The 17,502-nt window shown below is 34.2% G+C and overlaps 1 protein-coding gene across 1 annotated transcript; it reads left to right on the top strand.

Annotated features, from left to right (window-relative positions):
* Positions 1–5,831: 5,831 nt before the first annotated feature.
* On the top strand, positions 5,832–15,173 carry LOC138701529 (zinc finger protein 300-like). Its single transcript, XM_069828527.1, has one exon. It carries the CDS (start codon positions 11,456–11,458, stop codon positions 12,257–12,259), a length of 804 nt encoding a protein of 267 aa, XP_069684628.1. The 5' UTR covers positions 5,832–11,455; the 3' UTR covers positions 12,260–15,173.
* Positions 15,174–17,502: the final 2,329 nt, after the last annotated feature.

Genomic DNA, 17,502 nt, shown 5'->3' with positions numbered 1-17,502 from the left:
ACTGCAGCATTTATAATGCAGGTTTAGCTCGAATTTTCCATAACAGTTGATGCAAAAATTCAGGATATTATGTAAATTACAATACCGGTAATAAACACATAAGATTGTTGTGCAAATCTTCATTATCCTTCTTCGTTTTCACATTATAATTCATCTTCTTCTTTTGGCGTGTAATGTCCATATTCGACCTACACAAATAGGAAGAATGAAAGGATTTTGTGGAACGGAAATTACACTGATGTTGCCATGGAAATGGTTATCATTAGGGGGCAGATTCATATGCACTAAAAAATGGGAAAATATACGTGCACATATGCATTTAAAAAACCAGAATATATGCACTCAAAATAACAAAATATACACTGTTAAAATAATAAAAAAAACTACTGTATTTTATTTTAAGCAATTTACTATTATTGATGGTTTTTCTGCTATATGTAAGAATATTGAGACACCCTCAGTTGTTAAAGTTGCATGTCCTTCAGCCCACTGTTTAAGCAGTACACGTCTGGCACATTTTTCATTAGGCATCATTGATAAAACTAATTCAAAATTAATAATTTTCGTGCAGCTAAGCTGTTCTAAAATACCATGCACTCTTAACACATTGTTGAAGTTTCTTTGATACATCATCATAGTAAAATGAAATACCTAACTCTGATTTCCCACGTCGACAACTGAAACACAAAAAATTGCATTATCATGCCTACATTAGGGCTTTTGTTGACAGGCAGGGAAATTCGAGTTTAGTGAGTGCAATGAAGTCTATCAACACTTCCTGTAATTTCTGTGCCAATCATATTGCAGTGTTCTCCTAACAACTTTCAAAATGTTATGCATGTGCAAAGTAGAAGATAAGGTGGCTTCTTGTTTTGATTATCTGTTCAGTCTCTTCTTCCATCCATCAAAACACCTCAATATTTCACATTTGCACAGTCAGCAATGCATTTAATTATGGAGAGCTTTGTTAATTGTCGCGGAATTGGCACAATGATTTGCCGACAACAGTGCACTGTCTGCATGTTGTCAGATTGCCACAAATAAAATATTCAATGTCTGTGTTTCTTATGTATTCCATTTTTCCGATTTTCCATATTTTTAATCTTCGTTTAAACACCAGATTGCTAAAAAGTAACGAAATATGCTTTTATTTGCACTAAAAGCTGAAATATGCATATACCTCTTAAATATGCACAACTTATATATGCATTATAAAATCTTGACCTTTGGTTACACTTAACTTGTAATGCACGTCTTATATAATGGTAGATGTGATTTGTAACAAAAGAATGAAACATGCAAGTATGATAAATAGGGGGCGGATGTTGATGACCTAAAAATCTACTTAAAATGATCATTAAAATGCCCTTAAACTAATGGAAAAATGACGTAAGATTAAAAGAAAATGACATTTAAATATTATTCACTCTATTCGCACCACAACTTCTTAAAAATTAGTCACCTTGTTTCAGTGACTGCCCTGCAAATCTTGGAGAGAGGAGGCAACTTCCTGGAATTTGGCAAATATAAAGGAAAAGAACATGCAACAAAATTAAGGTTTTAAGGGAAAACTATAGATTTTAATGAGGGTTTACAATGTGTTTCAATCAAGCGTGGTCCATATCAGTGCCTTCATTCTCCGTCTCCTCCTCCTTCCGTGCTTTGCTTTTGTTACCAGATCTTCCAGATGAGGGAGTGTGAGTGACAAAACAAATTGTGGGTGCAGCGTGCATTCTTGCAATCTTTGTGTTAAAAATATTGTCCACTATAGTAGACATCCCTTCCGAACCATGCTGAGAACACAACGTCCTGTCCAGGACACGGTGAAAGTTTCCCCCCTTCCAAACATAAAATCTAAAGACACCCTCGTACCTACAAAAGAACAGTAGCAGTCAAAGCAGCACTTAAACTAAGCTGTTGTCAAGCATTTTATATTAGGCTACTTCCGTCATGTGAAGTGAAGTCTTCAATGGAATGAGGGTGGACTTCCAAACTATAAAATTAAAACTCCACTGTTATTCACTTATTCAGTAGGTAATTACTACTGACCTATTTGGTTAGAAAATGATTTAACAGAACTATCGGTAAAGAAAAAAGTAAAATGCATTTCAAATGATCTAAAAGTTCTTCAAAGTATTAAAAATGACCAAAAAATGCCGAAAAAATATAAAAATGACCTATTAGTTCAAAAACGTCAAAAAAATGCAATATAAGAAATTACTTTTTTACGTTGATATTACCATAGAAAGGATTTCTATATTAATAGGCATCATCCTAATGTGAAAAGTAAGAAGATGACTTTTCATCAACATCCGCTCCCTAATGATAAACAACAATGTGAATGAGTCTATTTCTATTCACAAAGTAGTCCGCATATATATACATAGCCTAGCTGGAAAGGTTTACTATAATTCATGAGGGGATGTTGCAGTATATGTACCGGTATATTGAAAAAAATAATGCTATTCAGCTGTGCTTTGACATGGACGCAAAACAGATGCATGCACAATACATGCATAAATATAAACAGTTGATACAAGGTTGGCATTACTTTATGGATAAATAACAATACTGGTAAAAATATTTATTGGATATGTGCTTATATACAGATAGTACCAGTTAATTGTCTGTGGCTCAAACACACTTCTTTATTTGTTTTCGATTCACTTACATAATATTTAAATAATAAAGGACTAAAATTTTTAACTTTAAAAACTTCACATTGTTCAAATTTGTTAAAAAGAAGTTAAAAAGGTAATATATCTTATTATACCTTATGGCCATTTCAGACTCATGTCCTCTATCTTCAGCAGATGAACTGTTGGTTGTTGTATATGTCTTCCAGCTTGCTTGTCACTGCAGATGAGGGTGCCTGGGTATGATGCTGAGAGATGGTGGAGGTCCCATCTCCATACCCAGTTACCCCTACCACTTACGACTATCATTCTCACACAATCCCACCTGCATTGACAAGCAAATCTGAAGACACATACGATAAGCAACAATTCATCCTCTGATAATTGAAGAGATGATTCTGAAATGGCTGTAGTGCACAATAAGGTATATTACACTTTTTAACAAATTTTAACACTGTAAAGTTTTTAAAGTTTTAAAATTTTTAGACTTTCATTACCAGAGCTAGGATTTATATGTAATAAAATTGGCTAAATATGTACATACATATGGGCTAAAAATTGTCAAAATAGGGAGTAAAATTTTATAAAAATAGTGCAAAATAATGTAAAGAATATCTGTATTGTATCACATTTTCACACTTATAAAAGATCTTTCAAATTTACATAAGATCGTAATTTTACAGATGATGCCACGATCTGGTGACATTTTAACTGCTTAACACTCCAAATGAACAAATATATATAAACCATACTGAAGACGCAACCAAAGCTGCTACATGATTGTTGATGGTTCGTGAACTATAGAGCAGAACATACATTAGGTACAGCTAAACTCTTACACCTGAACACCCCACTATCAATGGTAAATGACTTGATAGGCGACACTTGCAGATTGATTGTTGTCAACTGCAACTGTCACATTACTCGTAACGTGCAGGAAAGATATTTGACTATTCTACAGTAGAACCTCGATTATCCATCGTAATGAAGGGGTGGAGAGGAATGGTTTATCAATGAAGACGGATAATCCGTTATGCTTTTCCTTTCCTTATTTCTGTGTTCTTTTAAAAGAGTATGTTACTATTTTCTGAATTTTACTACCAACAATTATTACCTGAACTCCATTCCAATTCTCTGTAGTAAAACAGTGTCCTGGAATGAAGTGTCATCTTCTTGCTGAAGAAACCTCGTGAGAGTCACAGCTGATTCAAATATTATTTGTAGTGGAACACGCGATTCAGGCATTATCCCTTCTTTCCCTCTGCTATTGTCTTGTCACTCACACTTGCAGTCTGACAGACACGTTCAGCAATAATGCCATCACTTTTTATTCTATGTCTAGGAAGCGCCAAGTCTGTATCCAGCCACTGATAAATGTTTTCTTTATCCACATCAAAGAATTGGTCATTTTCCTCCACTAACTTTTTAAATGCTACCACACATTTATTCCTAGAATGTTTTCCACTATCTTGCTTTCACTGTCATCATTCTCATCAAACCCTTGAAATTTATCTGCATGTTTCTCTATATCAGAGTGCAGCTTCCTCCACGATTGTATAATATTCTCGCATTTGATCATGTTCATAGACTCTTTTTTGTTAATTTTCTTCCAAAGCTGAAGCATTGGAACGTTGTAACTTGCTAAAGGAAGGGATAGTTGTACACACTTTGATGTTGAAGTCCCACACTGTTCAATGAACTTGTACTCTTTGGTTAAGTTCTCTTTGTCCCTTATGGCAGCTCACGAATGGTGAGAAGATTTCTAAATTAAATTCCATCTTTATTTTTATATAGTAGTCTCGTACAGGGTCTCTTCATATTCAAGCATGCAGATTGAATTTTAGCTGGATTTTCGTGATTAATTAAGGAGAAAAAAAGCATAGGGACTGTCAGATAATCTGATACCGTAATTGGTTAATCGAGCTCCTACTATAGTTATATCGTACAAAGTATAAAAGTTTCATATTTGGTAAATATGAATTTTTTTTAATGAATTCCATACTGTAAGGAGCCAGATTCTCGTTCAGAGAATCAGATCCCCAGAATACCAGAATCCAGCTTTGAAATACTGATGTTGATAAAATTGAAACCATGAAATATGGAACAAATTTAAAATAAAATGTTAAATTACTTGTATGTAAAGATATATGAATATTCGAATGTGTTTTTTTTTATTTCCGTCAATGTTTTATCAAATTATAATATCATAAAGTAAAATTCTTATATATATTACATAGTTTGCATATTTCTTGTATGAATGTTTTTGCTACTCTTTGTGTCATCATCAGATTCTTATAGTTTTCAATACAATAACCTCATATATGACTATGATATTTTAACTGTGATGTAATCATATAAAATTATTTAAGATAAAATATTGAAACGTGAATATTAAAAGACATAAATTTAAAAAAACGATCTATGAGCTTTCACTTACTTGTAAAAGTCAATTTATTTTGTATTTTATATTCATAGTTGGAACTCGTGTGTAAGTTTGTTATATGAATCATTATCTTCATGTGATTTATTTGTAAGTGAAAACTCGTTTACAAGCTGTGTTTGTACATTTGTGGAAAATTTTTGTTTGTAGTTCATGTGAAATATCTTATGTGCATATAATCTGTGATTTATTGTTTATGATGGTTAAATTAGTGATATACTTAGGAAATTTGTGTATGAGTTTGAGTTGTTTGAAGTTAAATTATTCATTTACATAATGCAAGATTTTTTAATGTATGTAGTTACTCCCTTATTATTTGTGAAATAAATATTTTATTTTATTCTTGCATAATTCAGTGGTGCAGATTGTAGAGTACTTGTTGAGATTATGGAATTTCACCTAAAACAGAGAAAATGATTATAAGTATGTTATGTTTGATTGTTATAGAGATATGTTTTGATAGGCTAATTGTGCGATTAAACTTACGTAGTTATTTTTAAGCAACTTTATAGTGGTGTTATTGTGTACATTGGAAGTAGATTCGGTGTTATCTTAAGTGAATAGAGAAATGCATTTTATTATCATTATAAAACTGAAGGTATTGATGAATTTAACTTACATGTGCATAATAGTCGTTGGTATTTCCATATGTATGGATTGAGAAGCAGAGGTCAATGTTATCTAAAGAAAATAAGTGCATTTATGTTAGATTATGTTCTTTATATCTGTGAAACTATTCAATGTTATTATATGGTACCGGTACTTACTTTATGATATTATAATTTGATAAGCCATTGACTATAGGTTAAATCTATAGGTTAACCACTGGGAAAACTCTGTTATGGGAGAGCACTAAACCTTACCGCTGTGCTAGAGGCGGAGTCGGAGTTTCCCTTCCATTAATCTGAATCATTGTCAAGTCATCTGATGCATCACTGCTACCAGTTAAACATTCTCTTAACGAAATTATTCTGTCAGTTTCATTGTCTATTACATTAGCACTAGAAAAATAGTGTTCTTTGTTATTTTTAATGTGATCAACATTTTTCTTGTCCACACCTGTGGAGTAACGGTCAGCGCGTCTGGCCGCGAAACCAGGTGGCCCGGGTTCGAATCCCGGTCGGGGCAAGTTACCTGGTTGAGGTTTTTTCCGGGGTTTTCCCTCAACCCAATATGAGCAAATGCTGGGTAACTTTCGGTGCTGGACCCTGGACTCATTTCACCGGCATTATCACCTTCATATCATTCAGACGCTAAATAACCTAGATGTTGATACAGCGTCGTAAAATAACCCAATAAAATAAAATAAAAACTTTTTCTTCTACTTGTCTTGTCCATATTCTTGGAAAAGGCGGTGACACAATCGTTCCTTTACGTTAAGTGGGGACCTAATTTCTGTTACAAAAATCCAATTGAAAAAACTGGAGACAACTGACTAACCATTTTAGTCTGTCCCTTTAAGTAAATGAAACCAATCAAAACAATAAATGCTTATTTTTAAGGCATGATTGGGTTTTGAAGATAAATAATGTTTATATACACACTACTTGACAGACTGCAAGCAATCAGACATGAACTTAACAAGTGATGATATCTTGTTGACAAATTCTATTAACATGGGGTTTTTTCAACATAAAGTAGAATCTATTTAGACGATTTCATACACTGCAACTACCCATTTATCTCTTCAAGGAAAAAAGTTTATCGCTAATCGATTTTCACTTCAAAAACATATTTTCCCACACTACAGTAGTATAAAACAAACTTCAATTAAGAAGTCTTACATTTGTTATATTGCGGTGACTCAAACATCTTATAAATCTGCAAACAATACTCTTCAACATGTCTTTTTCCTTATTAGAATCTGACTACTACTTTTTGACATTTTGTACTCTCTGACAGCTTGTCAGTCCACTCGAGTTGTGTGGATATAAGGGGAAAAAAATGAGACGGTGTCAGATGAAGTTCCTGGGTAACTCAGTTGGTAGAGTGCTGGTATGTTCAACCAGAGGTCTCAGGATCGATACCTGGCCCCGGAACAATTTTTCATTGAAATTATTCAAGTCTGCTTCACAGGGAGCTTTACCTGAAAAACTAGACTTGCACAGTTTAACACTTATACTACCATAATCACAAAGGTGGATTAAATTTGGAGAGTTTAGAAGAAAGCTGTACAGAGTTAAATCAACAAATAATCCATTCCTTCTCTAAAATGATGAGAAAATAATATTCGAAATAGATAAATTACAGACTGGGTATGAATCGGTTGTGTGCTCTTTGCATATAGTATAGGCTACATGTATATGTATTTGCCAGCATTTTATAAATGAAAAATAATCCTGAATATTAAATGTTTTATGACTTTTTCCCAAATTCTAAATTTTTGTTTCAAACGAAAGTTTAACACTGCTGAAAACTTTTAATTAGATGTAAAAATAATATGTTCATGCTTGTAATTACAATATTATACAGTTTTTTGGACAGCTGACTTAAAATAACGGACATCTTTAAATTAAAATGTTATGACATTTTAAAATTTATAAGATCATTCCTTCACAGCCCTCCAGGGTGTGAAATGAACACATTTTCTCCAGTGAGGAGCCTGTAATTTTAAAAATTGAGCAGAACTTGTGTATTTTTGACAGTTGACATCATCATAGCATTCTCTAAACTACAAAATAAAAATTAACTTATTGGTTCATGTATGTTGGCCTACCTTAAGAAAACAGCTTGCTTGAAGCCGCAGACTCTGGTAGTACTTTATGTCGGGGTGGAGCATCACATGCAGAGTGGTGAACTTGTATCCATTTAGTAGCATATTTGTTGACTAGGAAATCCTCCAGAACTGGTCTATTGATAACGATGAGCATGGCAGCCCTGAGAGTGTAATACTCATTCTGTTTCGTTCAGATGTTAATATTATATTCATTCTACTGAAGTTACGCTCTGTCTTTGCTGATGAAACTGGTACGATTTTGATTCTTTAGATTAGTTCCCGAAGATATTTTTCTCTCATAAGAAGCTTTTTTAAACTAATTCTTCAAAGTAGTTGCTACTTCTTTATATGCATCCTGAAGATTTGCAACCATCAGATGCAAAACTAGTCAGCTGAGTTTTCAGAATATCTTCAGTAATCTTGTGATCTGCCAAATATTTTATTGGACTTTCAGCAATTGATTTTCCAGTGAGAGATGAAAGTTCTATAATATCAAGAAAATAGTTGCATAGGTAGGCCTACTTCATCATTAAATTGAGTCCTGACGTACACAATCGAACATGACTTGTTAGAAACTGTGGTACTACTTTCGTCAATAATTACACTGAAGAGACTTTTTGACTATATAATATGATTTTCTAAGAGGACTGACATTTTATTGGCAATGAAATCAATTATATTAGCACATGAGTGGTCTGAATGGAACATTTTACCCATGTCGACACCATTTATCTCTTATAAGCTAATGTAGGTACACAAATCCCTGAATAGCTTAAATGGCTCATCTTTTTTTACAGATCATATAGGCTGTCCTGAATATCCTACTTGTAACTTCATGTTTTTCAAGATTCTTTTCCTCCCAAGACCTAAATGCAGTATTCATTGAGTGCTTCAAAGTCTCATGATTCTTAGTGGCCAGTATCTGTTCACACTGATTTTTGGCATGAACAGATTTGTTATCATGCAACTTTTTGCGAGATTTAGCCTGTAAACTTTCAATAAATGCATTTTCAAAATGCTCTGTCTTATCTTTATGAAGAACCAGAGATTTAACTTTTTTACAAACATCACATAGCTTATAATATTATTATCCACATTAATGCTTAACCATGAACGAAGTTGTTCCATTTTTCAGAATGAGTTGCATCTATGCATTCACTAATTTTTCTGTACACCAATATCCCTGCAGATTGATAAGCTTGTTCTAACTCAGTATGTTTCACCCTCTACTGACAGATTGAATGCCCGCATGTCCTCCCGGCTCACACTCAGAAGTAGATGCTGAACTGGCATTGCACAAATTTCCGGGGTTTGAAACCTGCACTTCATTGATTTTAATATCAATATCACATTTTGTGTTTTTAGAAAAATATTCTGCTGTTGTAGCTGGCATTTCATTCTTGCTGACTTAAAAGTAAAGCACGAGTACAAAAAGAACAAACAAGAAACAAATAACTCAAACAATGACTGATCAATGACAAGACTGTCACAACTTAGAATTTAAAAATAACGACAATGGTAAACAACAGATCTGCGATCTTTTAAATACTGCCTACTCATTGTCGAATAAAAACTGTTCGTAATAATAACTAATTAATGTCAACACCAGGCAGTGCATTATTGTCGCACACTTTGCACATTAAATAAGAAACGAGCATTGTTGTTCCGAATTGCATTAGTAACATACATTAAGAATGAAAATTGAAAACCATAAATAAGGTATCTGTCTAGGACATAAAACTTAGAGAGGATAAATGCTGTCCCTGACAGGGATAAATTAATACCTTTTCAAGAGGGCTACCGAATTCTCCAGGGGGGACAATCTCTGACATCCCCCTGCCAATTCGCACTCTGTTACATTACAAGGCCAGTATGTAATACAAAATAAAAAATTAAGCATACGAGATTTCCTAAGTTATTTAAGGAATCTTACGAGTTGTGTTCAGGAAGTCAGTCATTAATTCCACTGCAGAGCCACAGTCATGACCTTGTGCATGTATGCTTGATTTTCTCATTCCTTGGCAAGCCAAGTAGCTATTATGAGAACATAAAGGTTTTGTTTATGTATTTTTCTATGCAAAAACATTAAAATGAATGAGCAGTCTGTTAGCTGTAAAATATGGTCAATTTATCTATTTTTAGTGCAAGAAACCAGCTGACATTCATCATTAGATTTGTGAGGACTAAATACCGTGAAATTATGAAATTGTGAGAAAATGGGTCATATAGTTCAACGAAAGTCTGGAAAATGTGAATGATGGTGCACAGAGCGATCAGTCATGTTATCAATAGTGATCTGGTGCATGCAGTCAATGCAAAACTTTATGAGAATAGACAGTTCACAATTTCAGAGGTATCATTGCATTGATATTCCTTGAGCAATGTGATGGATTCTTGAGCCTTAACATCACAGGTGAGAGACGTAAGTGTCCCATGTGACTTTTGAATTGAAGCAGCAGTCCATAAACTGGAGGTATACTTCATTGTCAAAAAAGCAGAAATTCAATAAACTTTAACCCACAAGATCATCTGCAAAGATGTTTGGGACAGGCCAGGAGTTTTGCTTGGCTCGAGGCAGAATGATGAACTCAGCAGCTTATTATGAGACCCTGAAAAACTGCATCCTATGATCAAGAGTAAAAGCATGGCATTTTTACTTGCGAAATTTCCTTGCTGGTCAGCATTTCTTCAACGATGATGACATCAGTAGAGGAGCAGTACAGAAGTGATTGTCTTCACAGCTCTGTTTATGAGAGGATGCAGAAACTGGTGTCTGTTATGATAAATACCTCAATAATAGTGGAAACTATGTAGAAAAGTAGTTTAAATGTATAGTAGATCTAATAAAAATACTTTTTTTTAAATAAGTCCTTGTGCAGTACTTTCTAACAACTAAATGGTAATTACCTTCCGAACACGGCTCATATTTATTTCACAGTAAACATATTGGAAGTTTCAGAGAGGATTTATATCACGTCAGTATCATTTTACTTCTAGGAAATGAATTCGAAACTGCCTAACATCGCCATTCTGCTAGAAAGTGGAGAAATGGGGAGAGTAGCTTTGATGGGGAGTGAAACTGGTGATGGAAGATGACTTGAAGTTAAAAGTTGTTGGGGGTATTCATCCATCCATTTCCCATTTCTGGCTTGCTCTATTATAATATGTGAAATCATTTGTTGGTGACAAAATAAAGAAGAATGACAGAGGGGTCTGTATTACTCTTTTGTATACCTGCAGATTAAATCTACTGTTATGATGCGTTATGTAGTATACAAGTTGTATGTGTTACAGAGGAGAATGTATTTGATCATCACAATATGTAAGATTTCCTGACGTATTTCTTTTGTTTGCAGGGTAACAAATGACACACTGAAGTCAGATGAGCGTAATATCCAGAATAAAGAAGTTGAAAACAACAAGAGTGCTCAGCAACCCAGAGTGGTGTGTGAGTGCTGTGGGAAGGTGTGCAGTGTGAGACAGATAGGGGCACACAGACGGATACACTCAGGGGAAAAGCCACACCACTGTCACACATGTGGCAAGCAATTCATCAGCAGTGCTCAGCTCAGCTCCCATTCCAGAACTCATAGTGCTGTCAGGGAATTCCAGTGCCAAACATGTGGAAAAGTATTTGCTCAGAGCAAACGGCTGAGGATCCACATGAAGAGTCACAGTGAGGAGCGACCCTATGCCTGTGATATATGTAACAAGCGATTCAAGCGTTCCTACTATCTAGTTGACCACAAACGAATACACACAGGGGAGAAGCTCCACGAGTGTGATATTTGTGGGTACTCGTGCATTCAAAAGGTTCATCTTATTAATCACAAGAAGAGACATTTCAATCAGTACAAGTTTGAGTGTGATATATGTGGGAAGGGCTTCCACACAAACACAGAGCTCCAGGGACACAAAAACGTGCATACAGGGGAGCGCCCCTATCAGTGTGATGTGTGTGGGAAGGCTTACCCCTCTAAGACGAATATGATGGGACATAAACGTGCCCACCATCCCGATTCAAGGCAAGATCCCAAGCGCTACCAATGCGAGACCTGTCATAAAGACTTCACGTACAAGCGGTCCCTGCTTCTGCACATGCGCAGTCACACAGGCGAGAGTCACTTTCTGTGTGATGTGTGTGGCAAGGCTCTGACTAGCAATGAGACCCTGAAGGCTCATCGACGTATTCACACAGGGGAGAAGCCTAACGTGTGTGCAGTGTGTGGGAAGGCATTCAGCAAGGCAAGTTACCTCAAGGTGCACCAGCGCACTCACACAGGCGAGAGGCCCCATCGCTGCGACCAGTGTGACAAGACGTTTACACAGCGTTCCACTCTTGTAATACATCAGCGCTACCACACAGGACAGCGGCCCTATCAGTGCCAGATCTGCGAAAAGGGATTCGTGTCCAAAGCTCTGCTCAAGACTCACCAGGCCACGCACAACCCTAATCCCGTTTTCTAAATGCCTATCTTCATGTCATTTTCTTTCATACTGTGCGATTTATAAAGTTCCTCTGCAATTGTGAAATATTAAATTTTTGGTTAGTTTGTTCGTCATGTATCAAATTTTAATTAGGCCTACCATATATTTAACATACTATGCCACCTAAAAGAATACATGATTATAAAATCAGTAAATTTCGTGTGAAACAATATGCAGGCCATTGAAACAGTTCACTTTTAAAAACATATAATTAACATTATGTCAGATGATTGCAGTGCCTAATGGCATAAAAATTGTACATTAAATCGAACAGATAAAAGAGAAAGCAAGTCAACAAAGATGAGGTTCTCAAGTCTGGTGCTGGGATACACACTTTTATATCGAAAAATAAGTTGATACAGACAGATATTCAACTATGGGGAAAATATAAAACAAAATCAAGACTTGTATGCACATATTTTAATAGTGGTAACAGACAAACTCCCAAAATTACAAAACTAGTGGACAACGAAATGTCGAATTTCTTAGACTAGATGGAAGGATGAATTTGTTCGAGTTGGGAACATGAATTGGATTATGATTGCTTGGAGTTTCCAGTGCTCAGTAATTTTACCATCTTGCAACATAATTTCATTGAATAACTCAAACTGAAGCAACCCAGAGTAAAAGTTATAATTTTTATTACTGTTACTTAAATACTGTCCTGCACCGTGGTGTCGTGGTCTAAGACATCCTGCCTAGAACTCGCGTTATGGAATGCGCTCGGAATTTTCTCATAAAATTTCAGCCAGTATATGGGACCAGTGCCCACTCAGCATCGTGATGCACTTGGGGAGCTATGATAGGTAGCGAAATCCGGTTACGAAAGCCAGCTGTAACAGCTGGAGGAATCATCATGCTAAGCACACGATACCTCCATTCTGGTTGGATGATCGTCCACCTCTGTTTCGGCATGTGGACGTGAGGTCAGCAGCTGGCTGGTCAGTTCTTCATGGGCTGTCGTGTCTCGGATTATTGTTATTACTTAAATATTTATTCCCACTGTTTAAAAAATGAACAGCGCTTTCAACATTAGACTAAACTTATGTGTCCCTGTGTAAAAACTGTATCGGAGTATTACTTATTACTGCTGTGGTGAGGATTCTTGATCACCTTTGTAATGACCCCATTTTACTCCTGCCTGCTTCACAAATTAAGGATGAAATACTGAGAGACTGAAAACTGGATTCTTAATAGCTCAGTGGGCAGAAAGAAAAAGACAATCTCGACTTGAATAAAAAATTTCTCAAAATTCTTACAATTTTCAGTACCTATCACCAAAAATAAAAATATTGATATTCATATTCATTTATTGCGTCCAACTGATAACACATATAGGCCTAATATGGAACATGTCAAAAGTAACACATAATTACTAACATACAACATACAAAATGACAACATAAATTATAAATAATTTCAGCATTAACAAATAACAACCACAAGAACATGTATAACACTTGACAAGACAAATCACACTTTATTTAGCAGTTCGAAGTCATTTTCGACCAACACATTCTTCATGAGAAGACATCCCATCTCGAAGTAGGATCTAGAAAAGAGGAAGTAGATTTTTTGAAGTAAGGTGTTCTTTTTTTTTTTTTTTTTTTTCAGTTATGGCAATTTTCAGTGAATTCGTTCATACTGTAAAAGTGGTTTTTAATTTAAATTTCGTAAAGAACTTTCTTAAATTTTTTATGTGCAGATATTTCTTCAAGATAATTTGGTAGGCTATTATACATTAAAAAACCAGCATGAATGAAATAATTTTTATATAGAGTTGTGTTAAAATTTTCAATAAAAATATTTTCTTTGTAATACTCATAATTGCCTTCAACTATTAGAGCATAAGTGATGAAAAAAGTCGTTACCCACTTTTAAATATTACAATAAACAAATTAAATCGTAATGAATTAATTGATGATGTAGTGTACTATTATAATATTAATATTTTCAGTGTAAATTAATTTTTGTAGTACATATATACAGTAAAACACTGAATATAACGCATCAGACTTCTTATTAAGAAGTCTTCAGAATAGTAATGTGAAAAGATATTTTTCTTCTTGCTGAAAATAGTCAAGAGTCAGAGCCTTTCAAGTGACAGTATGTGGATCCTATGTATAACTTCAAATTTTTCTGACAGTTCAGAACTCTTCATTTCATTTCTTTTCTTTTCTAAAGATGAACCAAGGAAGAATTACACTTACCTCAGAACTGTTATGTCCTCTCGCCCGAATCTGATTTCTAATCAATATGAAAGTAACATTCCAATATCGTCTTTATCATATAGAAAGAAGACCATTAGTAGGGTCACAATTATGCTTCAATGAAGCATATAAGTAAAGATAGACTAGTTTCAAATCTCTTAACTTTGTGTTTTCTTTGAAAAAAATTCAAGTGTCAGTAATTCATAAATTTTTTAACCCTATGAGTGAAACACTAGTGTAAGCAATTCCAGACTAAATTTACCATTTGGCAGTCTGTTTGTGAAAAGTCTGCAGTGTTGCAGTGTGAAATACTTAATCTTGAATATTTCAAAACGATGCCTTTTTTTCCATATATTGTAAACTAATTCTAATACATTATCTTTAAAAAGTAATTAAACATTTGAAACTCCTATTGTTTTTGGAATCTGTATGAAGTAAACAATACCATTTCACTCTGTGCCATGTAAAGAATTAAAGAGTGGTTTTTCTTTTTTGTAGCCTAGATCGTGTAAAAAATAATGTAAAAGTATATTGGTAAGCTATAATCATATTTCCTGCATTTCATTGTTTTCTCATTTTTAATGTTGAAAAAAGTACTCATTGTGAAAAGTCATTCACGAAGTCTGGCAAAACAAAAGATTTTATAATGACCTATGAACCTTTAATTATACTATCCCTATCTTCGTTAATAATATTATAATTATAAAACCTATCAGAGTGGAAAGTCTGTTTGCTAAAAATATATATTCATTTCTTCTTCCAAAGTGTTCATTTGAGATTTAAATCTTGTGAATACAAGTTAGTATTTTACACGAAATCATATTGCTTTTGTGTAAGGGTAGTACATATATTCAGCTCCTAAATCATGATTAAAAATTCGTTCTCTCTGTTTCCAACTGCTCTCTTTTGCTGTATATTGCAATGCAAATTTATCTTTAATTCATATGATCTCAAAATTCAAGATTTATCGAAAGACAGTTTGGAATGTACGTAGGTTGTCTAGCTTACAAGCTGTAGTCATTTCACTGATGTACGCAAAATATATAAGGTGCAATACACAAATACTTGGGAACATCTTTTTGACTCATCAAATAGTATGACATTATTTAGCTCAATCTTTCCCTTAAAATGACTGGCTGATGTTGACTAAATGTTCAGTTAGTCATAATATCTATATGAAGTTTCTTTCTATTTAATGCAACATTGTTATTGATTCCCTTACCAATACTTCTGATTATGCATGTTTTCTTTACACGTGTTACAGTTTACAACAGTGATTCCTATTCTGTGGTTCATGGATCATTATTCTGATAAGAGTACCGGTAAAAAATTTAAAGCAGCCAATATCATAACAGGCTCGTCTGCTTAATTTTAGTGCTTTTTTTTTTATAAATAATGAACATGTTGGACGTTTTTACAGTCTGTTTAAACATGTACATTAAGTAAATTAGCTGTATGTTTTTAAAGCAGCCAATATCATAACAGGCTCGTCTACTTAATTTTAGTGCTTTTTTTTTTATAAATAATGAACATGTTGGACTTTTTACAGTCTGTTTAAACATGTACATTAAGTAAATTAGCTGTATGTTTTTACATTAATCAAAGTCATCCATGGAACTGAAAGCTTTACAATCACTAGTTCACAAAGTAAACAGAGGCATTGTCTATTTCTTCTATTTTCTTCAATTTCATTTTAAAGTTACTACTGAAAAAAGCATTAAGTAATCTGTATTCTTGTTGCATCTGTCCCCCAATGTCACGCTCTTGTTCTCTTACAGCACTACAATCTGGAAAATATTTTTTTCTTGAAACTAGTAAATTAGTTATTTATGGAAATGAAGAGAATCTTAGCTCAATTTAGGAGTAGTTGCTCAAAATCTCCTCTATTACATTCTACACTCATGTTACAGTCATGTATTGAGTTCTGGGGCACTAAACATAAAGTCAGGTAAACTCAACACACTAATTGCCACACAACAATCTCGCAGCCCAGTACCGGTAAGAATGCCAGCAACTTAGGTTTAGGGTTTTCCTTATCACTGCTCGCACTTGGCTCTCTGCACTCTATTGAGAGATGAGTATTTTTAAACATGATTAGATATACAATACTCAACGCATTTTCCTCGTTGAAATGTATTTACTGAAGAAGCTTATGAATTATGCTTAAAAAAGTTTCAGCAGCACTTTCCAGAGACTACACAACCATCAGAGCATTGTGTTGTTCAATTATGTAATAAGTGACAGGAACAGGTTCCGATCTCGATTAGAATAAACATTGTGCTTGGCTAATACGCAATATTAGTGAGGATGAGCTCCAGCGAGTGTCCCAGAACTTCATACATTGCTGCACCATGTGTATAGAACGTAATGAAGAAAATTTGAGCCACTGTTCTCAAAGTCAGGTAAGATTTTCTCCAGTTCCTTAAATACCTATCGATAAATAATTCACTAGTTAGGTAAAATATCACTTGTCAGACTGCAGACCCGTGAGATGGCAAGAATGTTATATGTGAGAGCTGGAAATCTTGCCCTGCATATTCAACATTATGCAATTCTGAATTCATTTACCACTAGAGAATGGTTTATATGTAGGCCTAATTCAAGGGAAACAATCTTGACTATTTATAACTACAATTAGATATAATTAAGTTCTTTCTTTTTTTATCTTTCTCTTACTGAAAAATGAAAACCTGCAAAATATTTTAAATGTAATGAAATTTTTCAACTTACATTCACAATTCTGACACTATAGAGCACCTTTATTTTTTCCATTCCGATATTTTTTTCTAGAACATTTCTTTCAATAGTACTTATTTCAAGAAAATATATGAAAACAGTACTTTCAAATGTTCACAAAAGTAAATACACAATAAACATTAGATAAATACAACTCAGAGGCATATTTTTCTCGTTTTATTGGTACTCATTTTCCTTATGGAACAAAAAATAAGATGTTTTTCATTGTTTTACACTCACTGCATTAAGAATGTACACTTTCTTCTGAAATCAAGC

This window comes from Periplaneta americana, chromosome 6 (assembly GCF_040183065.1).
Source record: "Periplaneta americana isolate PAMFEO1 chromosome 6, P.americana_PAMFEO1_priV1, whole genome shotgun sequence".
NCBI lineage: Eukaryota > Metazoa > Arthropoda > Insecta > Blattodea > Blattidae > Periplaneta > Periplaneta americana.
This window is presented reverse-complemented; position numbering and strand designations above follow the sequence as displayed.

Excerpts from the sequence above, each read along its gene's own strand:
- LOC138701529 (XM_069828527.1), top strand. The coding sequence starts at position 11,456 with ATGAAGAGTCACAGTGAGGAGCGACCCTATGCCTGTGATATATGTAAC.